Genomic DNA, 26,085 nt, shown 5'->3' on the forward strand with positions numbered 1-26,085 from the left:
CTGTTTTTCCACAGTACCCGTACCATTTTACATTCTCATCAGTTGTGCTCAGGAATTGATTGATTGAGAATTGCTATCCTAATGGTTGCTAAGTAGGTATTTGATTATGGTTTTGATTTGCTCTTCAGTATTAGTTAATTAAATAGGTGTTTGAGCATTTTTCTTGAACTTGCCATTTGTATATCCTCTTTGGAGAAAGTTTATTCAAGTACTTGGCCCATTTTTTAATCAGGTGTTGAATTGTGGTACTTCTATATATATTGTGGCTCTTAACTCCTACATGAATTACAGTATTTTCTCACATTTGGTAGGTTGCCTTTTTACTCTTTTGATTGTATTCTTTGATGCATAAAAGCTTTAAGTTTTGGATCCAACTTAACTATTTTTTTCCTTAGTTCCTACTCCTATTATTGTCATATTCCAGAAATCATTGCCAAACTTCAATGTCGTGAAGCTTTTGCCCTATGTTTTCTTCTCTGTTCTCTAGTTTTGGTTCTTAGGTTTAAGTGTTTGATCCATTTTGAGTTAGTTTTTGTTTGTGTTGTAAGGACTTACCTTCATTTTTTTGGGTTATATCTCTGAAAACTTTGTCAAAAATAATTTGAGTATGAAGTTGCTCCTTGAAGAACACAGGTTTCAATTGCATGAGTCTACTTAGATGCAGATTTTTTTTTTTTTTTTGCGATACTCTACATATATTTTTCTCTTACGATTATCTTAACATTTTCTTTTCTTTTTTTTTTTTTTTTACCCTTATTGTAAGAATACTGTATAGCATACAATCTTTTTGTTATCTATAGGGCTTCCTAGTTAACAGTAGACTCTCAGCAGTTAAGTTTTGGAGGAGTCAGAAGTAATACATGGATTTTCTACTCCACTGGGTGGGAGAGGGCAGGTTGGTGCCCTTAATCCTTGGGTTGTTCAAGGATCAACCATATATGTAAGGGTTTATTTTGGTTTTCTAATCCATTGGTCTTTTCTGTTTTGTTTTTTAAACCAGTACCACATTGTCTTGATGACTCCAACTCTGAAAGAAGTTTAGAAATCAGGAAGCATGGAACTTCCAACTTACTTGTTTTTAAAGATTATTTTGGCTGTTTGGAATCCCTTGAGAATTCAAATTGAATATGAATTTCAGGATGGGCTTTTCTATTTCTGCAGCAGATAGCTTTGGGATTTTGATAGGGGTTATACATTTTTAATCTAGATTAAATATAGATTATAGGTTGCGGGATCCCTGGGCGGCGCAGCGGTTTGGCGCCTGCCTTTGGCCCAGGGCGCGATCCTGGAGACCTGGGATCGAATCCCACATCAGGCTCCCAGTGCATGGAGCCTGCTTCTCCCTCTGCCTGTGTCTCTGCCTCTCTCTCTCTCTCTCTCTCTCTCTCTCTCTCTCTCTCTCTGTGACTATCATAAATAAATAAAAATAAGAATAAAATTAAAAAAAAAGATTATAGGTTGCATTTTAATCTATAGATTGCTTTGGATGTAACATTCTCATCCTAGTAAAAAGTCTTTTAATCTAGGAGTGTGGACTCTTTTACATTTATTGGTGCTTTGAAAATTTTTTCAGCAATGATTTGTAGTTTGCATTGAAGGAATTTTTGGCCTCTTTTGGTTAAGTTATTTCTTATAGTGTGCATATTTACCATATTTGTTCTCAGTTTTTATGTGGAATCTTTAGGGTGTTCTACATATACGGTCATGTCATCTTTGAACAGATAATTTTACTTCTTTTCCAATTTCGTATTGCCTTCCCAGTTTAAAGTTTTTATTCAGAAGTTATTTTTTTAAATATCTGTTTATTCATGAGAAACAGGGAGAGGCCGAGACATAGGCAGAGGGAGAAGCAGTCTTCTCACAAGTAGCCCAATGTGGGACTTGATCCAGGGACTCCAGGATCCCGTCCTGGGCCAAAGGCAGGCGCTAAATCGCTGAGCCACCCAGGTGTCCCTTGAAAAGTTTTTAGTTATTTTTCATAACAGGATTGTAAAGCTGATAGGTAATAGTTACAAGGATTTTTTGTCTTGTTTATTGTACTGTATATTTTACATAAAAACATTGACTTTATGTATACAGTTGGATGAGTTTTGACAGATGACAGATGCATTATGCCCCTTAGCATTCAGTTCTTTTACTTTCAGCTCCAGTCCCTGGCAGACATTTATTTGTTTTCTGTCACCATAATTAGCCTCTGGAATGTTTTAGTAATTGAACCAAGCACTGTATAGTCTTAGATTTGGCTGCTTTCATGTTTTTTGAAACTCACCCATGTTTGGTGAGTAATAGTCCATTTTATGGATTTACCAGTTTGTGGATCTGTTTAAACAGTTCGTTCTGAATGTGGAGAAAGCCGTCAAGAGAAAGCCACCCCGTACAATTACCATAAGGTAGTAGTTCAAGGAACAAAATACTGTCCGATCAATATAGTTGGCTTTCAACTTTGTGATAACTGGGGCAGGTGGATAAAATCCTACTGAGTAATATAAAAATTTTGTGCATTCTGTATGTTGGAAAGCAATGGTATGTAAGTATAATGTCGAATTTTTTCTAAACAAATGATAAGGACATTGATATGTTCATATTAATGGTGACATATCATTTGGCATAGACACCTGAAAATTATTAGGGCTTGAGATTTATATATGTATATATAAATATATATATTCTTTTATATATATATATATAAAAGAATTTATATTTTATCTGATAACAGAAGAATCTGATTTCAAACTCCCTTTTTAAAATTTCACCCAAGATACTATGGACTTTTACATAAATGAGCCCCTGTCATAGAGTGACATTTTGAGCGGGTAGATGGATTCCCATATAAAGCAGAATGTGATGGTTTTCATAATATTTAAGATGAAGGCAGGAGAGAGAGCCAGTGTGCTGGGTATTTGTTTTAAGGGGTGTGAAACAATTGTTTGTACATAAGTACAGGTGTAGTCTAAAGTGTACGTTGGAAGACCAAAATCAGAATGATTACTTGGGAAATATATTGTAATAATTAGAGGAAGGATAAATGAGGGCCTAAAGTAGAGAAATGGTAGTAAAAAATAGTCTTGATGAAACTAAAATCTGAAATAGAATCAGCAGGATTTTGAAATTTTTCAACCTATGTACTGATAATTGTATCATAACAAAAGAGGAATACAGGAGGAGCTGGTTCTTAGGAGGCTTTTAAAAAACTTGCTAATAAGTTAGATGTTTGTGGGGACAATGCAGACATTTAGAGAAAACAGAGAAAAGATTTAGTTTTTTTTTTTTAAAGATCTTACTTATGGGACGCCTGGATGTCTCAGTGGTTAAGCCTCTGCCTTTGGCTCAGGGCATAACCCTAGAGTCCTGGGATCAGGTCCCACATCAGGCTCCCTGCATGGAACCTGCTTCTCCCTCTGCCTGTCTCTGCCTCTGTCTCTGTGTCTCATGAATAAATAAATAAAATCTTTAAAAAAAAAAAGACAAGATCTTATTTATTAGTGCACACGAGTGGGAGAGGGACAAGCAGATTCCTTGCTGAGTGCAGAACCCTACATGGAGCTCCATCCCCAGGACCTCTGAGATTATGACCTGAGCCCGAGTCAGATTCTTAACTGACTGAGCCACCCAGGCATCCCTCTCCCCCCTTTTTAAAATCAAAGTTTTTCAGCTGATATCTTTCCACAGCTTTGTGGCATTGATGATAACGATTTGAAAAGCAAGGGTAGAAACTTTGGAGGATGGTAAAGGTGTACCTTTAAAAAAGGACCAAGGTGTATTTGTAATCATCACAGTGGCTGAGAACACGAGGGGATACATATGTGGGCCATGTTTTTTCTCAGTAAAGCTAATATGAGGTCATTTGTTCAAAGTGAGGGGGAGGTTAGCTTAAACTTAGTATTTAGGTAGAAAGAAAATCTGTGGAAAATAGAGAAGTAGGGCAAAAAGAAATTGAGGGCTAAGACTCTAGACTTATTTCTTGTTTGTTAAGATCTGTAACAAAATAAACTGTGATTTAAGTGGCTCTTTTCCTTTGCATCCTAACCTAATGCTCAGGATTTAGCGATTTAAAAAAAAACCTTTCTAAAATGTGAAACTTCTAGACAGATCCAAATAATATTATATTGTTGAATTTGGTCTTACAGAAGGTCGTATTTAGAGATTTTTGGTATAAATTACAGTCTCCTTTTTCATAAATATAATTCAAAAGACAAGTGTTATTAGAGAGTGTATGTTACCATTATTAATTTATCTTAATTTTGTGTCTTTAAATAATTGTTTCTAATTTGGATCAATCATACCCCCTTCCCCTATTTGTGATCTTTGGACTCTGTTCTTATGTATTTTACCATGCTAACCCCTTTCGTTCTGATATCTCTCGTTTTCAAAAATAGAAGACTCCCCCCCCCCCCCCCACCCCGTGTTGGAATCTCTGTGGTTAAGCCTTTAAAGGGCTCTATTTGATTTTGTTATTTTGTGTACCTTACTTGAATACTTACCTTCTGGAATAGTTTGTATTCTACTTATTCTGCAAAGTGGGAATAAAGCAGTTTCCGGAGTGTGTTATAATAGCCCAGTTTGGTCAGAATAATAAAATAACAGCCAAAGCTTAATGGCTGGTGATTATATTCTGGTTAGCATCTGAAGGTGTTTAGTATTTAGTGCAACTTTCAATTAAGGAGATGAAAATTTGGATAGGATTATTTAGTATCTTAACAAGTGATAACAGTTACGTCCACACCTACCCTGTCTTGATTGACAACCTGCTCTTTCCACTACAGTAGTAACACATTAATTTTATTCACTTTTTGCTTTGGTTGATGTTAATTATAGTTTTCTAAAAGGTAAGGATTTATTCCTAGGAAATAATTTGTTAGAACTGTTGGCTCAATTACCTGTATTTAACTAGTTTTCTGGAAATGATATCATCTGGAATTTTCAGCATAGAATATAATTTTATTAATGTATTCATGGTTACATTGAATTACTATAGTATTCTTAATTTATAAGTAACCCCTGGAGGATAGGTTATATATTTAATTTACTTATTTTTGATCTTTTAGTTACAGAAGAATGGTCTGAGGAAAAATGGTATTTTGAAAAATGGCCTGATCTGTGACTTCAAGTTTGGACCCTGGAAAAACAGCACTTTCAAACCCACTATTGAGAATGATGACACAGAGACAAGTAGCAGTGACACATCAGATGATGACGATGTGTGAAGGATTTCCTAACAGCTTTAGAAATTTTAGTGTGATACATCTCTCATACAGTTTGGGGTGAATTGTAAAAATGAAGAACTATAATTTATGTAGTAAAATACCCCATTAGAAGATGATTTTTTTGAGGGACTTCACTATGAAGAAAACCAAGAATGTTGTGTTGGGCTGTGTTGAACATTATTTCTTTGTAAATGAATGTTGTAGAAATGAGGACTTTGGTTGATCCAACATTGACTTTCTTCATCACTGCAGCATTTCTCTGACTAGCAATGTGACGATGTAACAAATGAGATTTTCTCATTTAATAATAAAAAATTGTGTAATGTTTTGCAAAGCTTCTGTCTTAAAATGTCCAGGTCTTAAGAAAAAAGGCAGCTTACACTGTTTTGCTTGCAGAGTCATATCTTTTTCGTACAATGGAAATCCTCAAGTCCACTTTGTGCCCCCCTGCCCCCAAAAGGACAATGTAGCATGTTGGCTAAAACTGGAGCAAAGTGCACTAAAACATTAATTTCCTGAACTCAAGTGTTGTACTAGTCACCTTTTAAAACATAAATTGCTCTTTAGCCATTTGTTCGGTTAACGTTACAGGAAAGACTTGACACACTTTCTTCCAAATTTTAAGAGGCGATTTTCAAGAACTTTATTTGGGTATGTTGTCAGACCAGGACTTTCAGAGTTGATGGAAGAGTCTTGTGGGAAAACTTATTTTGATAAATTATTACACATGCAGAAAAACTGATCACACTGACTGGATCTGTCCACACATGGAAAATAAACTGGATTTTCAGAATATTGTTGTTCTCTCTAGTGTTCAAGGTTTTGGTCTCTAAACACAATGTGCTTCATTTACTTATTAAAACAAAGTTATACCTTCTTTATTAAAGATAGTGATTAGTTTAGAAAAAAGTTATGGAAAATAGCCTTTTATTATCAAATGTTTAAGTTTATTAAATCAATGAATGTTAAACGTCACTTTATTTTCATTTGCATATCTTTAAAGTCATTTCTATTTCATTGACTGGAAGAGTAATTTGGCTCTGTATATTTATATTTCAGTTTTTCTAGTTTTGTGTTCCTGCATTTGCTTATAGCTTCTCTCATCCCATTTCTATCCATGTTTAAATATATGCTGATTGTAAAGAGTATAATCTCAGAGCAAAATGTAGGTTTTAGGTTAGATTAAGCTAATCCACATTTTTTTTTTGTTTTGTTTTAAATTGTATTTTCTCAGAACGTTGCAGTGTTTTTGCTATTTCTACCTCAGGATCCTGCTCAAACTCCCCAGCTTTTCAAGAGAAGCCAGATTTTTTGTTCACACTGAGACTGGTGGTGATAGGGAAATTGAAAAACAACAAAAGCACACTTTTACCCCCACAAAACTCAGAGGATGAGTTAGAGTGGTAACAAGTATTAAATACATCTTAAAGTTATCTTTTAAATAGAGTCTTACTACATAATATGCCACACTGCAATCTAGTCACCTAGAGAGTTAGTGTAGTGCATACATCCACAGGTGAACCTAAAGTATGCTTTGACAAAGCTCTGTCGGTATCAGATACTGAATGTATTGGGGACTCTCAGATTGCACTGTTTGGTTAACAGATTAATGAAATCTATCAGATGGAAAATGTATTTGCTAACATAAACTAGAAGGGACTTGAAATGTGGTTTACATTAAAATCTACCTTACTGTTTCCACTGAACAGCTTTCAGAAAAAGATTTCTTAAGAAAAATTTTAAGTATCTTTTCTGCTTTATAATTCAGATAATTTTTTTGGCCTTAAGTCTCATCTGTCAGCAGTTAAGTAATGTTTTTTGTGCATTCATGCATTAATATGGAATGTGTTTAGTAGTTTACCTTTTATAAGTATGGTAGGGTACAATGAGGTGGTTATTCTACTTAAGTGATAGCATCAACAAGTTTGCTTACTGACTGGGAGAATCCATACAAATGTATTTCAATAGAACCATTAAAGCTTAGCAAAATTACTCTCTAATGGGTAGCTGGTAAAGACTTGGACCATATGGGTTGAAAGGGAGCTCATAAAGTACAGAAACGAGTTAAATTGCACATCTAGTGTAGATTTGTTTAACTCAGAAATAGGCCATGGATGTTTTAAAAAAAAGAGTACTTTGGACTGATTCATACTCAGCTTCTCTGCAGCAGGTTGTTTTTTACAAACCACTTTATTAAAGTGTAAATTGATAAAAAAAACATTTAAAGCATATAATTTGTTAAGTTTTGACTTCTGTGAAACCATCACTGCAATCAAGGTAGTGAACAGTATATGTCACTCCCAGACATTTTTTGGTGTCCCTCCTTTGTAATCCTTCCCTCTTATTACTACCTCCCTCCTCAGCACCCCTCCCCTTTTGGTATGAAATGTAATTAATGAGCAAAAATCTTATGGTAATGGGTTTAAAATAACATTTCAAAAATTGTATCTTATTTGCTTTATATTAAGATAAGGATTAGAATTATTTATATTTCCATAAATCTATTTCTATTAAAGTTGAAATAAATGTAGAAGTGTAAACCTAAAAATAATCAGATTGATTTGATAACATCAGATTTATATTAACTCTTAAAAATTCAATGTCTTCAAGGGCCTGCCTGGTTCCTATAAACACATACCTTAAGTTCAGTTTACTAGTGTTTATTATGTATTGTTGTTAGAATATGGTTATGCAAACATATTTTGGACTTACTAGGGATGTCTCATAAATGACTTTTGACCCTCCCTCCCAAATCGTTAACCTGAGATCACATTCTACTTGGATGCTCCATAATCTCCTACTCATGACTTTATAAAAGATGTTTTATTAAATAGTGCTTTTATTAGAATGTAAGTATCTGGATTTAGAAAAGGCACACCCTTTTGAAATTTTTCAAGTGAGAATTTTTATTTTGGGTTACATGATAAATTTAGGAATATATTCCTAGGACTTTTAAGTAATAGGATATCACTGATTGAGAGCTGGGTATTATGTCTTTGTCTTTTGAACAGTTCATGTTTCTGGAGGTTATAGTGGCCACCTGGTAATGGTGGGTAGAGTGGGCCGGGTATTTCAAACACTAGAAAAACCCCCAGAGCCTTCCCAAGTATTGCAAAGAAGCTTTGCTTATTCTATTTTGCTAGTTAATGTTATTTCCTTGCCTAAGGGCAGCATGCTAGAACTATAGACAGTTTTGGTGCTCCAACAAAAGTAGTGGTTGTATAGAATATGAGCACTTTGGGACACAGACCTGAAAAATTGCAGAGCTTGGAAATGTGTAATTCAGTATTACTTTTTTGTAACTGAGTTTTTCTTGTTTACCTAAGAGACCTAAATTGTGCAGTTAATCCCTTGATGATGTTTAATTTATCCTGTAAGTTTACTCCACTTACTTTTAGGTAGTATTTGTTTTGTGGAAACTTAATCTGGCACAATGATTGAGGTTTATAGTGTGTTAAATCATGAGATGTTTGGGAAGAACACTTTTCATGTTCAATGCAACAGGGTCCTTACTCTTTGTATGCATAAGAGTCGTGGTTCCCAAACTTGTCTGCACATTGGTTTCACTGGAAAGCTTAAAAAAAAAAATGGTGATTTGAGAACTGGCTTTGCCCTTTATGAGCTGTGACTTTTTTTTTTTTTTTTAAGATTTTATTTATTCATAGAGACAGAGAGGGGCAGAGACACAGAGGGAGAAGCGGACTCCATACAGGAAGCCTGACCTGACGTGGGATTCGATCCAGGCTCTCCAGGATCACACCCCGGCTGCAGGTGGTGCTAAACCGCTGTGCCACTGGGGCTGCCCATGAGCTGTGACTTTAATCCAGATACTTAATGCTTCTAGATGTTCGTATCCTAAAGAGTTACTGTGAGAATGAAAATCATGAGTGCACAGTAGCTGCTGCATAAATATTTGAGCTTTTTTTTTTTTTTTTTTTTCTGCTTAACCATCTTATTCAACAGAAAGCTCTAAGGAGCATGTAGTGTGTTTTTAAAATTACATGTTAGAGAAAGCAGGTTGATCCTATTCCAAATAGGTGTATATGATAAACATCTGGTTGAGTTCTCAATGAATTAAGATTGAGCTGTTTCAATCTCTGCTTCGTTTTTTTTTTTTTTTTTTTTTGGTATTATGTTCAGCTATGAACTAAGCTTGATAATCTGATTTAATCTTTGAGGTTTACCAGTTTTCTGAAATGTAATCATTGCACCTTAATGGTAAATCATGTCCTCGTGAACTAATTATAAAGATAGGCTTCAGTGCTTCAAATCTTCAAAAATAGAGTTGGATCCAACAGTTCCATCTTTTCGTGATACTATTTATGGAAATAACAGTTCTAAGCCGGAGTTTGACTCCATTTCTTTTCAATATTTTTTTTTTTCCCTTTTTCTGGGATGCTAAAGATAACAGATAATGGGCTGGTGAGTTGTGATGAGAGAGAACCTTTTTTTGGCTTCTTACCCTTATATGGACACTCTATCATGAGAACAAGCTCAGTGAGTCTCGGTGACATGATTTGAAAAGTAATTCATAGGTGTCAACTTCAGCATAAGAGGCTTATGATTCCATGATGGTGTTTTTATTTAGATATGAATGCTTTTTTCATTGGGGAATATACTTTTGTCCTCATAGCCTTAATTCCATTTTAACATGGTTTCTTTAATGATTGAGAAAAGCGCAAACTAGCAATAGACAGAAATTTCAGTTAGTCTGAATACTGTTAATAGGTAGAGTGTAGTTATTTTCTAAGAAGTTCATTTGGTGAGGTGAAAAAATTTTTTCCACTTTTTAAGTTTTATTAAAACGTAACAGTGTTGTAGTTTGAGTTGTACAATATAGTGGTTGAACTGTACATTACTCAGTGCTCTTTATAACAAATGTACTCCTTAATCTCCAGAGGTGGAAAAATATTTGGAAATTTTCCCCCTTATTTTTTGATGTAATGCTCTGACAGTATTAAGCAATTTTTACTATTTTCATGAAACGAGTTTAGAGTTAGTCATTATGCAGAATAGATAAAACCCGTGCGTTGAGAAGTAAGGAGACTAGAGACTGTTTCTCATGACCAAATAGAGGCATAGAGGTTTTGTGCCACCTTTTAAGATGTGCGATGTTTCATTTTGGGAGATTTTTTTCTGAGTTGGATGTTGTCAAACTTTCTGTCAAGGATAGATACTAAGTATTTTAGACAATATAATCTTTTGCATCCGTTCTGCCACTGTAGCATGAAATCTGCCATAGACCATACATAAATTAATTGAGAAGTCTTCTGCAGTAAAACTGCCCAGCTGGAGATAGTAGTTTGCTGATAGCTTCTAGATATTAAGGACCAAATCTTTAACAACTTTAAAGTGAAAGAGATGTGTTTTTTGATATATACAGTATTACCAGGGTGATCATTTAGTCTTAGAAATTGCTTAACTTGTAAGAAATTGATTTTGCCCCTTTTAGTCAAACATGGTTGTAGTATTATGTCCACACAGGATAAAATATATTGCATCCCGAATCACCCTGAAAGAAGTGCAAATTTATCACTGCAGTACAGATACTAGTAAATCATGGGGATACTTTTGAAAGGGCAGCCCTAGTTTCCTTTTCTCCCCTAAGAGTATTTCTTTCCTGACTTGTTACTCTGCCAGCATTCTCAACTATACATTTTAGAAAGTTAAAAAGTTCTTCATTTGGATTGTGCCTGTGATATTATGGACGATTCTAAAGAAAGATGGCCTTTGGTGGAAACTAGAGCTTTTCTCTGAAGTAATAGAGAAGTATTTGGTAAAGAGTATGTGATCTTTTAAAAGATTTTATTTATTCATGAGAGACATAGAGGGAGAGGCAGATTCCCAGTAGGGAACCTGATGTAGTATTTGATCCCAGGACCCCTGGATCAAACCTGAGCCAAAGGCAGATGCTCAACCACTGAGCCACTCAGATGCTCCCCAAAAGCGTCTCTACCAGCAATAGGACATAAAATGGAACAAGAGCTTTGAAATAAGTGAGGGTCCAAGGTTTGTTATTGCAAGTTGCTATTCCAAGGCATCACGTTCACATCAGAATTTCAGTGCCTGCATTTGAATTGAAGTCTAATGGGTACCAGTAAGACAAGGCCCAGGTAATAGCAACAGGTGGTGAAGTTAAGTCTTCAGTAGTGCATGCTTCAGGCTAACAACTAGGCACAGAGAAGACAGTACTGAAATAATTTCTGGAGTGGAGGTGAGGGAAAGATGGCAAGTCTGATAGGCAAGAGGTAGAATCAGTATGTCAAATCTGAACTGAGGAACTAGATATCAGAAACACTTAACTCAGCTTTAGTGAGGCTGCAAGCTGGTGATGAGGTTAAGCCACACCAGAGGTGCCACATGGTCAGTAAACCCATAGACTAACACGTTGCATTAAGGACTCAACCCCACCATACCTAGTGAGAGGCAGGGCTAAACAGCTTCTAACGAAATGAAGTTCAAATCGCTTGCTCTATCCAACCTGAGTAAGAACAGTTCTGATTGAAGAGTAAGTGTACATATGAAGCCTACACTAGTTTACATTTTAAGATCTTATCTATTCATCCGACAGAGAGCACATGTGGGGTGAATAGCAGAGGGAGCGGGAGAAGTAGGTTCCCTGCTGAGCAGAAAGTCCAATGTGGGGCTCCATCCCAGGACCCCGGGATCATGACCCGAGCCGAAGGCAGACAGACACTTCACTGATTGAGCCACCCAGGTACCCCTAGTTTACAATCTAATGTCAATGTCTTAATAGTAAATATTTCTTGAATCTGCAACTTCTCAATTTAAATCATAAGCTGACTAAAATGAGAGCCTAGTAGGCCAGACTCTGCTGATTAGTTTGAAGAATAAAGATAACCCCTGGCTGAAGTTGATTACAGCCTTGTAGGAAAAACATTGCAAATGAGTTTTCAAGTATGTGTGGCATATAGGGTTAGTATAGGGTAAAGTCAGAGGGTTCAGGGAAGGCTTTCCAGAGGATGTCATAGCTTGGTTTCAACGAATGGATAACAGTTTACTAAGGCACAAAGAGCAGAGGGAAATTTTAGGCAAAGGAATTGGTTTGTGCAAGGGCATGCTACAGCCAAACGGGTTCAGGAAACCATAAATAGTTCAGTAGAAGTACAGGAGATGGAGGTTAGGCTGCAGGGACCAGATCACAAAGACCCTTGTTTACTGTGTTGACCAAACTTTGATTTCACCCTGCAAGCAGTGGGGAACCATCAAACACACTAAAATTGAGCCATCAGACACAGTGTTCCTTCTGGTTAGCTTTAAAAATCCCTTAACATGATGGTCCGTGTATGTGATTGCTTAAAACTGTGCAAGGACAGGGAGCCTGGCTGGCTCAAAGGAGCATGTAACTTCATCTTGGGGTCATGAGTTCGAGCCCCACAATGGGTATAGAGCTTACTAAAAGAAAAAAACAAAAAACAAACAAACAAAAAAACCCTGCAGGACAGTTTGAAGGGTTAACTTGTGAATGCCACATTCCAGGTGTGACTTTAGGTAAAGAATTGTCTAGGTAGAGGAATACATGTTAGCAATGAAAGAGGCAAACTGCTCCAGGCATGTCAGGGGAAAGTTGATGAAGTCCATAGTGACTTCAGAAAAATGAAGTTCTGGGCAGCCCGGGTGGCTCAGCAGTTTAGCGCTGCCTTCGGCCCAGGGCATGATCCTGGAGACCCGGGATCAAGTCCCATGTCTGGCTCCCTGCATGGAGCCTACTTCTCCCTCTGCCTGTGTCTCTGCTCTCCCTCTCGTGCTCTGTGTCTCTCATGAATAAATAAATAAAATTAAAAAAAAAGAAAAATGAAGTTTTTTTTTTTTGAAAAATGAAGTTCTAAGAAGTAATTTTGTTCTTAATAATAAGCCTTTTTCTCCCCTCTGTGTCCAAAGTAAATCTGAAAGTTTACTAAAAAATAATTGAATGATTTTGGGGAATTACCATAAACATAATGTAATGTTAGTGAATGAGGAAATCCAAAGATAGAAAGATGTGGCCTTGGCTCAAGAAACATGATCTCCTTAACCCATATATGTGTATCGATATAACTAAGTCCAGGGAGGCTAAATCTTGAATTCTTTGAATAGATAGCTAGGCACAATTCAGAATACCTGAAAAAAATTTTTTTTCAAAAACCTCTCTTTGAACAATGCTTTTGACATTTCTAAAAATATACTGAATTTACACTTAAAATGTATTCAAAGTCTTCATGGTTTATGCACTTTTCTATGGTTTATTTCACAACTGGGAGAAAGAAGGAATTCCACTTGTTAAATAGTGACCTGTAAGGCTAAGGAGAGCTACTATCAAAGATAGTTAAACATATAACTTGATTTAGGAGAACTTAACCAAAAGTATTCTAAAAATGCTTTAAGCAATGGCAGCATCACCAAAATCATTCACACACTGAGCACCTGCTTTCTCAGTGCCTAGCTCTGTCCTGCATGTTTGTGATGCAAAGCCTACCAATATTACTCTGAAAGGAATATTAGTCTTTTGGATGGTCCAGTTCCAATGTGTCTGTCAGAAAAATAAAAATCACATTTCTTTCTTTACTAAGATGTGACTTTAGTGAAAACATTTGAGAGTAATATTGGTTGTTTGCCTTGAGTTTTAGCTTTGGATTTGGTAGACAAAAGTTCTGAAATTACAGCTGCTAACTGACAAATTTTCAAGCTGTTCTTTTTGACTTGGGGATAATTATGAAGAGAGGTTGGATTCTTCTGGAATGTCTTTCATTCCAGGCTGGGTGGCTGTTCATGAGTGTTTGCCTTGCTGTACCTGAGTAGCATAGGCATTCTTGAGTCTCAGAAGGTCCACTGATCAATTGCTTTTGACTACAGGATTCTGAGCCAGCTTCCTGGCCAGGCTATTCTGAGCAATAGATTTTTTGTGCAAGGGTGCCCAAAAGATAAGGCCAGTAGAGAGCAGGTAGCAAAGTTGTCTTCAAGTATTTAAAGTATTATTAGGAAAAGAGATTAATTGGGTAGTTTTTGTGTGTTGGTTGAATGATCTGACTTGTATGTGCCTCAATTTACTGAAGTATAAGATGGGATATTATTTGGAGCTGTCTCAAAAAAATACATGTAAGGCCTTTATGAGAACTTGGCACATAGTCCACTCAGAAATATCAACTTAATTTTTTTTCTGTGTATCTCAATGGAAAGAACTCTAGCAGGATAATTTTCTAAATGGGTATTTCATGGATAAACATGTTTACCAAGAAGTTTTAAACATTGAACCTTAACCATTTGCTGGGTGCAGTGGAAAGTATGAGTATTCCCCATTTGTACAAGGTGAAACTCAAGAAGGTTCATAATCTCCCCTAAAGTCTTCCTGTGAATACATGAGTGCACTGATTGGTACTTGAATGAGGTCTTCTAACTTCCTAAGTCAATGTGCTTTCTGCTTAATGAAACAACTAGGGCCAATCCAAGGATGTTGGAGGGATGCAGAGTTCAGTCACTGAATGAGAAATCTTTTTACTAGAGTTCTTATGAAATAGTTTGCTTGTGAGAGAATGAGCAGTGGCAGTCAGTATTCAAGCAAGAGCTTGGTGACCAGTTTTCATAGATACTGTGAAGGACTTCTTTCATTTGGGAGAATCTTGCCCTAGATGACTGTAATGGTCCCTTTGACTTAGATTGTATGGTCTTAAGTAAATTAAGTTTGTTAGCTCATATTTTTAAAATTTTAATTATTTTTCATTGTAACTCATCTCAAAGTCATAAATAATGTAAGCTACTCTCACTTAAATGTTTTGTGTAATTTACTTGCCTTATACTTTCTGGTAGCAAAATGTGAGTAACATGACCTGGTACACTTAGCCTTAGGTATACGTCACATTGCATCACAGAGAATATTAAAAAGATATGTACTCCAGGGTTGAAATCTAGCAAAATCAGCAACTTTTACTGTTTTAGCAGAACATTCTTAAGTGAAGCTGTTATTCCCTCCTCCCTTACTGTTAATATCTGGGAGTTAAAAAATAAAATGATTACTGATACTGTTCGGTGTCACCACCTCGATTCAAAGTGACGTACCAGCAATTTACTCATTTCTTTTGTACTATCAGTGCAAATATTCAACATAATTGTTGCAGTATAAACTCTGTGATTCAAAAAGTTAGTCATTGCTTTGACTACCTCAGCATCACTTGTGTTGGCAAGTATTCACGTAAAAGAAGATATTCTTTGATAATGAATTGGCACTAAGTACGAGGTGAATATAAGCAAAATAGTTAAGTTCAGCACATCTATAGATGCAGCCTTTTGTAAGGCAAGTACAGTTTTGAAGATGGGCTATTAACTGAATCTTCACAGTACAATTAAAATTTTTACTTGATGAATATCATTATCATGGATAATATCAATATCCATATCATTGGAAAATGGCACTCCTGGGACTTCTATACTGAGTCTTCCTGTATTCAGCAGTGTCAGTTGTACCAGGGATTTAAATTAGCCTCTCAGTCGATAAGTGTTTTTTTCCCAGTCAGTGCAATACAAAAGATTTGTTTGATGTTTCAGTGGCTTTTATATTTTGGGTTTGGAAAAGCAGGGTACAAATAATTTTTGGCTTTTAAAGAGCTCATGACTTTGATGTTTAAAATATATGCTTTAAACAATATAAATTTTGTTATCTCACAGTTCTGGAGCCTAGGAGTGTGAAATCAAGGTGTTGGCAGGGCCATACCCTCTCTGAAGTCTCTGGGGGAAGAGGTTTCCTTCACTTTTCCTAGCTTTGGGTGGCTTCTGACAATCTTTAGCATCACTTGGTTTGTGGCAACATAACTCTAATCCCTGCCTCCATCTTCACATGGCTGCTTTCCCTGTGTGTGTCTGTTTGTTCCTGCTTTCTCTTCTTATGAGGACACTAGTCCTTGGATTAGGGCTTAATCTAGTATGACCCATCTTAGCTGATTACATCTGCAAAGACCTTATTTCCATAAAGTGACATCCTCAGGTTCAGGGTAGTCATGAATTTTGGGCCCACTATTTAACCAGGAGTACAGTATTCCATTCCTTTTTCTTTAAACTTTTTCTTTACTCTTGGGGCTCAAACTGATGCTACCATTTAAGTAACATGGTGAAACTATTTGAAAGAGTTCTACTGAATAAGACACAGCAAGTTAAAAACATCCATAAAGCCGAGAGGAAGATGTTTTCATTAAACTTTATGTATAGCTTTTTGCAGTTTTTTTGGAGTAGATTCCTTCCTTCCATGAGTTCATTACTTTCAACATCTTTATGTGCAGTGTAGCTCTGAACTGTTGAAAATCAGTTATTTGATCTCCCTAGGTTAAGCCAACTCCCCTTAAACATAAGAAAAATACATAGTTAATTTTAGCAAGAAATATTAAGTTACAAAATAATACTTCAGATACAAAAAATCTAGAAAAAGTTTTTAAGAATTAAAAAATATCATGAATCAAGATCTCAGCGTGTACTTAGTAATGTTTCCACAGAGGTGTAAGAAAAACTTGTGGGTTCCAAAAGCATGATTTACTGGATACTGTGCAGAAACCATAGCAAGTTTAACTGAAGATAGCCACCAAGAGCCCAGTAAGAATACAGAGAACAGAGTTAATCTTTGAAAATGCACAAAATGTATAGTCTGAAGCAGTTACCTTAGAATTTTTGTTTTGACCGAAGGACTAATTTGTTCATTCTGATATGTTCTAACCTGTTTATTTATCCCTCCACAGAACCACCTGTGGTGTGGGTTACAACCTGGGGCCTCGAATCTGAAATCTGATGAGGCTCCCTCTTCCTTAATTTTGTGGCTTAACTTGACGCATAGTTTAGGCAGAACAGGTGTCTCCTTTTGGATACTACAGAAGGAAGGGTGGGGTGCAGAGGCATACCCATAAAAATGGCCAAACCAGGAGGCAGGTGGGAAGACAGTCTCTCCATAAAGGCACTTTTACTTCAGTAAGAGGCTGGGAGTTGGCTTGGGAGTGTTGTAGGGACAAGGAGGAGTTATTTCGATGAAAGTGTTTTTTGCAGGCTGCAGAGAGAAATGAAGGGAGCTCACCTACACTGGGCCATCCACTGAGTCAGTGGGGCTGCTGTATGTCCTTACTGTCACAGGGTAGGTGAGGCATAGACATTATACCAAAGAGGCACATAGGGATTAGGCCCAGTAACCCTGCAATGATTTAGGAGTGGTTTCCTCTCTCAAGAAGGACAACAAGGAGGTCATTGGATAGAGGATGGCCGCAATGAGGGTGTGGAAGAAATCACTCCAAGGCCAGTGATGATCTGCATCTTGGTGTGCAAGTCACACATATAGATTGCAAAAAACCCCAGCAAGGATCATCTCATCCACTGTCAGGGAGGAGTATCCTGGTGTGGAGGTGCTGAAGCAGATCCGAATCACCAGCCACCATGTAATCTCAGCAAACAGGAGAATTGCCTTTAGGGGTGTGAAAAGTTGGTGCAGGCTGGTGGTGGGGAGGGCAGATGCAGGGCCCAAGAGGCACTGGGAATCTGCCATGGGGTGAGCCAGAGTCCCTAGGGGCACAGAAGATCTCGCGCATGGATTCAAGGATGTTGCACACTCTCTTGACCACACTCCAGCTGGGGAGGCCCCCCCTCCACCCCCGCACCTGCACCAATGAGGGAGTGAATCACCTTGCTACCTTAGAAATTTCTTAAAAAAAAACCACGATATACAAGCATATTTCATTAGCAGAGCAATAACATTATCACATCATGAAGTCTCTGGAAAACACTACAGATGCCTCAGAAAAAAAGTGACAAAAGCAGAAACATGTTGGTATTATAATGAAAGTAGTGTGAACTGAACCAATCCTCTAAGAGTTTCAGAGACTCTCGGGAATCTGGGCCCTAGTTAGAGAAGCAATGTCTAGGATAGATTGAATATACTCATATCAAATGACACTAATTATGGGCCCAGCCTGGCAAATGACAGTATTTAATATGGAGCATGACATTCTCCTCTGCAGCCAGCACTAAGGCCACTCCCACTCATTCACTAAGGCTACTGATCATATTTTATTTGTGTTTGTGTCATTATGTCTCTTTGTTCTTTTTTTTTTTTTGTCTCTTTGTTCTTAAAAAAATGAACAATGCTCAACAAATGTTCATTGAAAAGAATTTGAACAACTTTATTTCAGTGGCGAACGTGGTGAAAATATTTTTAAGCCTTTAGTGCCCTCAGGTGGCACAATATTGCAAAGCAATGTAGAAAAATACTGCATGTATTATTATTAGCAGTAGTAGTATTTTTTAAATCTTGAGCCCAGTTTGAGTTTAGGTTGCTATTTCTAGGTATTAATTAGTCTTTTCTTCCACTCCAAATTATCTTGCATAAGTCAAATAAGTTATTTGGATATCTTCTATACCCACTTGCATTTCATGTTAATATAGGTTGAAATGTCAATATTTGTTACTAAATGGTTTCTCACTACAGTTATTCAGTTGACTAATCTACTATACTCCACCATTTCTTATTCTCCTGTGGCCAAGAAAAATTGAGTGGTTCACATTGTTGCAGTTAGTCTTCTGATGAGAGAGGTGAGTTGTATATTTGAGTCCTTTTCTTTCTTTCTTTCTTTCTTTCTTTCTTTCTTTCTTTCTTTCTTTCTTTCTTTCTTTCTTTCTTCTCTTTCTTTCTTCTTTCTTCTTTCTTTTCTTTCTTTCTTTCTCTTTCCTGTAGCATTCTTATGCTACCTTTGGGCTTTGATTTAATTCTTCACTATTTAACCTCTTTTTGGATCTTCATTTCTTTTGAGTGAGACATTTATTTCGTATTATGTATGTACAGAATATTTTTGTATCTTCATTTTGTATTTTTTCTTGTTACTGTCTCTTCCAAAATAGATGAGTTTTTTACTTTGTGAATCTGTAGGTTTGCACATTTCGATCCAAAAGAGCAAGGGTGACCCTACTCACAGGCAACTCTTAGATAAATAGAAAATGTTGGTGTTTTCCCCAGTTATTATTAAGGAATTCGGCAAATGTGATGACATGACATAAGGTGTATTGAGTTCCTTTTACTACTAAAGTTGTTAAAAATATTTCTAGATCATTCAATCACCCTGATGATCAGTGCAGTGGAAAGAATCAGGAGTGAAAAGAACCAGGAGTGAAATACTTGGTTTAGGAATACCCAGTCCAAGTTCAATTCATTGTGAAGAAGCTGGAGTGTATTTTTTCCCCTTTTCTGTGGATGTTCACTAAAGTGATTAAAAGGAAAGGTTGGAAGAATTAAAATTGTTTGTCTAGGGGAAAACTCTAGGGGAGAAGCATACCCAATTTATAATATGACTACTCTTCTATTATTTAAATATTTTGTTTTGTTACTTCAACAAGTATTTATGGAGAATTTAATATATATCAGCCACTGTCCTGGACTCTGGGAACATAAATAGGGGAGAGGAGAGCAAAGATAAAACCAAGATATTACTGTGATCTGCATAAAGGCATTTCAGAAAATTCCCTGCAAATATGTAAATTTCTCCTCCTTATTTTGAGAAATGTTAGCTGGATGGTGGAGGAAAGGGTGTTTCAATGCAAGAGCTAGTGTGTGAGCAGTATTAGAGGAATGTGTGTGGAGGAATGGGTAAAGGCCACTGTAGCAGACGGAAATTTTGACAATGAAAATATCTGCGATGTTGTCCTGGAGGCAGTGAGGAATTACTGAAGAGAGGTCATATGAGCAGATACATATATTTTAGAAAGATCACTTTGGCCACAGTGTAAAGAAAAGCTAGGAAGAGGGTACAATGAGAAATAGGGAGACAGTTCAGAGTGTTGGAATAATACTGGCAAAGAATGGAAAAGAAGTGAACTAAGACAATTGCAGTAGGAATGAAATTGAGGTGTTAAGGAGAGAGAGTCGCTAGGATTTTGTTAGTAAGAGAATCAAGAGGTCAAGGATATCGCTCTGTGCTTGGCTTAGGTGGTTGTGTCATCCGTTAAGAAACTGAGAGTGGTGCCTGGCTGGCTCAGTTGGAAGAGCATGCGATCCTTGATCTTGGGATGGTGGATTCAAACCCCACATCAGGTCTAAAAATAGAAAATCTTAAAAAAAAAAAAATAAATAAATTGAGAAGGAAGAGTGTATTTTGAGAGAAAAAGAGGGTCCACTTCAGATGTTGAATTTGAAGCATTCAAATGGCAATGTCTAGAAAGCAGTTAGTCATACAGATTTGGAATTCAGAAAGGGGTCACTGGAGAGAGAGACTAGCTAGCAAAATCTGGAGGGGGGTTGATCTTGGAGAGAAATGAATGGGACTGACTTAGTTTCCTATTTTGATGACTTCTAGTCTAAGTCAGGACCTAGTTAGGAACAGTTAAAACACCAGTAGAAAACCTGTCTTCCTGGGTGGAGAACCATTGAACAGAAAGTTAGGGGTGACTTCCAGAAGTAGATGATCCACAGAAGGAAAACTCCTGATTCTGCCTATAAATTCTGCTTAAATCCTTTGGATAGACTTAGGTTAGAGCCTTAGAGCCTGACCTGGGACAAGGTACTTCATAAAGCCTTAGGTTCTTCATTTTTATTTTTATTTATTTATTTATTTATTTATTTATTTATTTATTTATTTTTAAAGATTTATTTATTAGAGAGAGAGAGAGAGAGAACACAATCAGGGGAGGGGCAGAAGGAGAGGGAGAGAGAGAGTCCTCAAGCAGACTCCCTGCTGAGCATGGAGCCTGCCGTGGGGCTTGATCCCAGGACGCTGAGATCAGGACCTGAGCTAAAACCAAGAGTCAGAAGCTTAACCAACTGAGCCACCCAGATACTCCAGGTTCTTCATTTTTAAAACGCAAAAACTAATATTTTGCAGTGTGGTTTTGAGGAGCAGAAAATGCAATTGCTCATGCAGTGTTTCACACAGTGTCTTGCCATATAGTAGGCTCTCACTAAATGACTGTTTCATTAATCAGGATTCTGCTAGTGGCAAGTGACAGATCCTGATCTCAAGTTTGTCAAGCAGAAAAGGTGTTTGATCAATACTGAGGAAGAACAGGGGGTAGTCAGAGACTTATTGTCTCTAGCACTTCAGTGCTCTCTCCCCCTCTCCTACTCTCCTCCTCCTCTTTCATATACATCCTACCTTGTCCCCTGCGGTATTGTCCCTCCTTATTGTCCCTTTTGTTGATGGCTTCCTCCTTTGGGAGTGGGTGCAGGTGTGGATGTGGAGAAGCCTGGTGCAGAGCGGTCCAGGCTTATCTTCTCTGTGGTAGGAACAGAACAGCTTCCAAAGATGTCCATGTTCTAATCCCACAAACCTGTGGCTATGTTATCTCACATAGCATAAGACTGCAATTCGGGAGCATCTGAGTTGCGCCTCTGCCATTTTTCTAGCCCTCAGTCACGTGGGCCAGAGATGCTTCTGGAAGCAACAGCACAATGGCTGCCCAAGGAGAATCCCAAGTCCAGTTCAAACTTGTATTGGTTGGCGATGGTGGTACTGGAAAAACTATGTTCATGAAATGTCATCTGACTGGTGAACTCGAGAAGTATGTAGTCATCTTGGGTGTTGAGGTCCATCCCCTTATGTTTCATACCAAAAGAGGACCTATTAAGTTCAATATATGGGGTATGGCTGGTCAGGAGAAATCTGGGTGGAAAGATGGCTGTGACATCCAAGCTCAGTGTGCCATGATAACGTTTGATGTAACATCAGGGTTACTTACAAGAATGTGCCTAAGTGGCATAGAGATTTGGTACCAGTGTGTGAAAACATCCCCATTGTGCTGTGTGGCAACAGAGTGCACATGAAGGACAGAAAAGTTAAGGCAAAAATCTATTGTCTTCCACCAAAAGAAGAACCTTCAGTACCATGACATTTCTGCCAAAAGTAACCACAGCTATGGAAAGCCTTTCCTGTGGCTTGCTGGAGAACTAACTGGAGGCCCAAGCTTAGAGTCTGTTGCCATGCCTGCTCTTGCCCCTCCAGAGGTTGTCGTGGACTTAGCTTTGGCAGCACAGTATGAGCATGATCTAGACTTGCTTGGACAACTGCTCTCCTGGGGAAGGATGGTGCCCTGTGAGAAGGTACATCTGGAGCCCAGCATCAGGAGCCTCGTCTTACGGGCAACGGTCCTGCGATGTCAGTGGTGCAGCGTGTTTGGCACTTGATTATACAGCTGAGCAGAACATGCGCTTAATCTCTGGGACGGAGATGAATCGGCTTCAGAGTGAATGTGGCAGTTTAAACAGTACCTACATTTTTTGGACCCACACACTTAGCTGTTTTGGAATGCAGCTGTTTTCTTCCTGAGTTTCAAATATAAGACTACTATTGTCACATCACAATATCCTGTGGTGAAATCTCACATGTTATTGTTATTTCCATTCTCTTTCATTTATAACCAGAATAAAGTTGTATTTCAAATATAAAAAAAAAAAAAGACTGCAGATGAACAGGGATATTATCCTGGATTATCTACATTGGTCCAGTGTAGTCACAAGGACTCTTAAAAGTGGAAGGGCTGAGACGCCTGGGTGGCTCAGTGGTTGAGCGTCTGCCTTTGGCTTAGGGCATGATCCCAGGGTATGGGGATCGAGTCCCACATCTGGCTCCCCACAGGGAACCTGTTATTCCTTCTGCCTATGTCTCTGCCTCTCTCGTGAATATATAAATAAAATCTTTAAAAAGCTCAGGTCATGAATTCAGGGTCGTGGGATCAAGCCCCAGGTCAGGCTCCACACTCAGTGGGGAGTCTGCTTGAGATTGTCTCCCTTTGCCCCTCCCTCACCCCAGTCAGGCACACATGACTCTCTCTCTCTCTCTCAAAATAAATAAATAAATCTTTTTTTTTAAAGATTTATTTATTTATTCATGAGAGACACAGAGAGAGAAAGGCAGAGACACAGGCAGAGGGAGAAGCAGGCTCCATGTAGGGAGCTGGATGTGGGACTCGATCCCGGGACTCCAGAATCAGGCCCTGGGCCGAAGGCAGGCGCTAAACCACTGAGCCACCCAGGGATCCCCTAAATAAATAAATCTTAAAAAAAAAAGATGAATGAGAAGGAGGCAGGAGAGTACCAGGGAGATGTGGCTACTGGATGTCAGAGTGGTGGATGTGAGAAGGAATTGACCACTGTTACTAGCTTTGAAAATAGAGGAAGGGATCACAAGTGAAGGAGTGTGGACAGCCTCTGAAAGCTAGAAAAAGCAAGGAAATAGATTTTCCCCTAGAGCCTCCAGAACGAGTTCCTCTGTGCCACTGATTTTAGCCCAGTGAGACCAGTGTAAACTTCTGAAACCTATACAACTGTAAGATCATAGATTTGTGTTGTTTACACCTCCAAGTTTGTGATAGTTTGTTAAAGCTGTCATACGAAACACCATCCCAGCTTAGGTGGGGTGTTTTAGGTTTTGTGGAGCCTAAAACTAATGCAATTTGGGGGGCTCTCTTTAAGAAAACTTCAAAAGAAAGAGACTGTTCATTTAAGATTTTAAAAATTTGTTCATTTGAGAGAGAGAGGAAGCATGAGCAGGAGGGGCAGAGGGAGAGGGAGAATCCGACTCCCCGCTGAACAGGAGCCCTACATGGGGCTCTATCCCAGGACCCTGGGATCATGACTTGAGCAGAAGGCAGATGCTTAACTGACTGAGCCATCTAGGCACCCCTATACTATTATTCTTTAGGTGGAACAGAAAGACAATCCACTCTTCCCTCTAGTGTCCTTAACTGGAACAAATGGAAAGACTACTGAAGAAAGCATCCAAAATCCAGAAGCAGAGAGTGGCAGACTTCAGCAGACACCTGGACAGCCTCATGGGGCACTATGACATCCCCAGTCAGCTGGGTGAAGTAGCCTCCCCACCCAGGTTATGGAGAAGCCTTCCACCAAAGGCAAGCAGAAGGCAAAATCGGGGATACGCTTGGTGCCTGTTTTCTTCTAGAAATATTCTCTTATAAAACACTCTTGTGTCTTCTGCTGCGACAAGTGCTTTCCAAAGCAGTGTGGCCTTTTTCTGTAACTTGATTAAAAGTAAGACAGTCGTTGTAGCACGTGGGTGGCTCAGTTGGTTAAGTGTCCGCCTTCGGCTGCAGTCATAACTCCAGGGTCCTGGGACGGAGTCTCGCATTGGGCTCCACATTGGGCTCTCTCCTTGGTGGGGAGCCTTCTCCCTCTCCCTCTGCCTGCCACTCCCCCTGCTTGTGCATGCTGTGTCAAATAAATAAAATCTATTAAAAAATAAAGATGGTCCTTTTACTATAAAAAAAATTCTATCTGTCCATCTATCTATCATCTATCTATCTGCAGGAAGTTAACAAGGACCTGTGTAGACAGGTTAGGGCTGAGAGAGGACTACGGCCGAGGTGCATCCCAGCACAGGAAGGCAAGGTGTAGGGTATATGACAGGCAGTGAGCCGCGGGCAGCAGCGCCCAATAAGAGTAGAGCCACGTGGGGCACCTGGCCGGCTCAGCAGTTGAGTGTCTGCCTTCAGCTCAAGTTGTGATCCTGGGGTCCCGGGATCAAGTCTCGCATCACACTCCACCCAAGGACCCTGCTTCTCCCTCTGCCTGTGCCTCTGCCTCTCTCTCTGTGTCTCATGAATAAATAAATAAAATCTTAAGAAAAAAAAAAAAAGAGTAGAGCCAGGTAATGAAGTAGAAAATGGTGTCAAATGCTGGCAAGTGGCTAGAGAGAGATCACACTTAAAGAGTCAAAGGCCTGACATCAATGGCTAACCACTTAAGAACGCTTTGGGAAACGTTAAGGTCATTAACACTGGGTTTGGAGAAACTTTGGTTTGAATCCTGACTGGCGGCCCGCGTCCATCTCTTCATGGCTGACGGTGCTGCCTCCCTCCGCCAACATGTACGCTCCGCACAACCAGATCAAATTCCTAAAGCTGCCGTCTCCATCCCTGAAGGCCAGGTGGACACACTCCCTCTCACCAGTATGGGCACCTGGCCGCCGTCGTCGTCCCCTCAGGGGCCCGGGGGACCTTACAGGACACGCACAGGACCTGCCTCGACGTCTCCAACGAGCCTCAGTGGTCGGCGGAGCCCGCTGGCACCGAGCCCTGCCCGCTCCACTGAGGAAGCCGCTCGGGAGTCACCCCCTCGCCCGGCTCCTCTCGCCGCGGCCCCGCCGCCCCCGCGGCCGCCCCGCCGGGAGGGAGCCCCTGCCGGCCGCTGCCGCCCCGCCCGGAAGAGGGCCGCGGGGGACGGGGGGCGGAGGTCACGGGAGGTCATGACCTCGGGCCGACCCCTGGGAGGCGCCTCGCCGGTGCGGCCTGAGGGGGCCTCGCGCGGTGGAGACGTCGGGGTGGGGGCCTGGCGCTCGGAGGCGCCGCGGGACCGCACAGCCCGGCCTAGCGGGGGCGGCCGCCCCCCTCCCCCCCCCGCCCCCCGCGCTGGTTTGCAAACCAACCCCCTCCCCCCGCCTTTGCTTTCTCTGAAGAAGGCCCAGTGTCCTCAGGCCGGCGCGTCCTGTCCTCTTCCCGCCCTTTCGTCTCTCCGCTCAGCCTACAAACTTTTCCGGGTCTTGTCTTTTTTCTTTTTTCTCTTTTCTTTTCTTTTCTTTTCTTTTCTTTTCTTTTCTTTTCTTTTCTTTTTTTCTTTTCTTTCTTTTCTTTTCTTTTTTTTTCTTCTTTTCTTTTCTTTTCTCTTTTCTTTTCTCTTTTTTTTCTTTTCTCTTTTCTTTTCTTTCTTTTCTTTTCTTTTCTTTTCTTTTCTTTCTTTTCTCTTTTTTCTCTTTTCTCTTTCCTTTCTTTTCTCTCTTCCTTCCTCCCTTTCCTTTTTCCTTCCTTTCTTTTTCTTTTTCTTTTTTCCCTGATTTTATTTATTTCTATGACTGAAGGGGTGGGGAGTGGCAGGCAGAGGGAGAGGGAGAAGCAGGCTCCCGCCGAGCAGGGGGCGGCCGCGGGA

General features: G+C 39.2%; 1 protein-coding gene, 1 long non-coding RNA gene and 1 pseudogene across 7 annotated transcripts in view; 2 read left to right on the plus strand and 1 right to left on the minus strand.

Moving 5' to 3' along the window:
- Positions 1–5,997, plus strand: part of GPBP1 (GC-rich promoter binding protein 1) — a 72,560-nt gene extending 66,563 nt beyond the window's left edge. For all 6 annotated transcript variants that reach the window (XM_072826507.1, XM_072826505.1, XM_072826510.1 and 3 more), the window contains one exon: positions 5,046–5,997. In XM_072826507.1, the coding sequence (XP_072682608.1) occupies positions 5,046–5,204 (159 nt within the window). In that variant the 3' untranslated portion in view covers positions 5,205–5,997. The remainder of the gene's footprint in view (positions 1–5,045) is intronic.
- A 12,263-nt stretch (positions 5,998–18,260) lies between these two features.
- LOC140633642 (uncharacterized) lies at positions 18,261–25,291 on the minus strand. The gene is made up of 2 exons (XR_012031209.1): positions 25,111–25,291; positions 18,261–19,417 (listed from the first exon to the last, which is right to left on the minus strand). It is a non-coding gene; the product is annotated as an uncharacterized lncRNA (long non-coding RNA).
- On the plus strand, positions 20,835–22,467 carry LOC140633641 (GTP-binding nuclear protein Ran-like; annotated as a pseudogene).
- Positions 25,292–26,085: the final 794 nt, after the last annotated feature.

The sequence above is a fragment of the Canis lupus genome, chromosome 5 (genome assembly GCF_048164855.1).
Source record: "Canis lupus baileyi chromosome 5, mCanLup2.hap1, whole genome shotgun sequence".
In the NCBI taxonomy this organism is placed as follows: domain Eukaryota; kingdom Metazoa; phylum Chordata; class Mammalia; order Carnivora; family Canidae; genus Canis; species Canis lupus.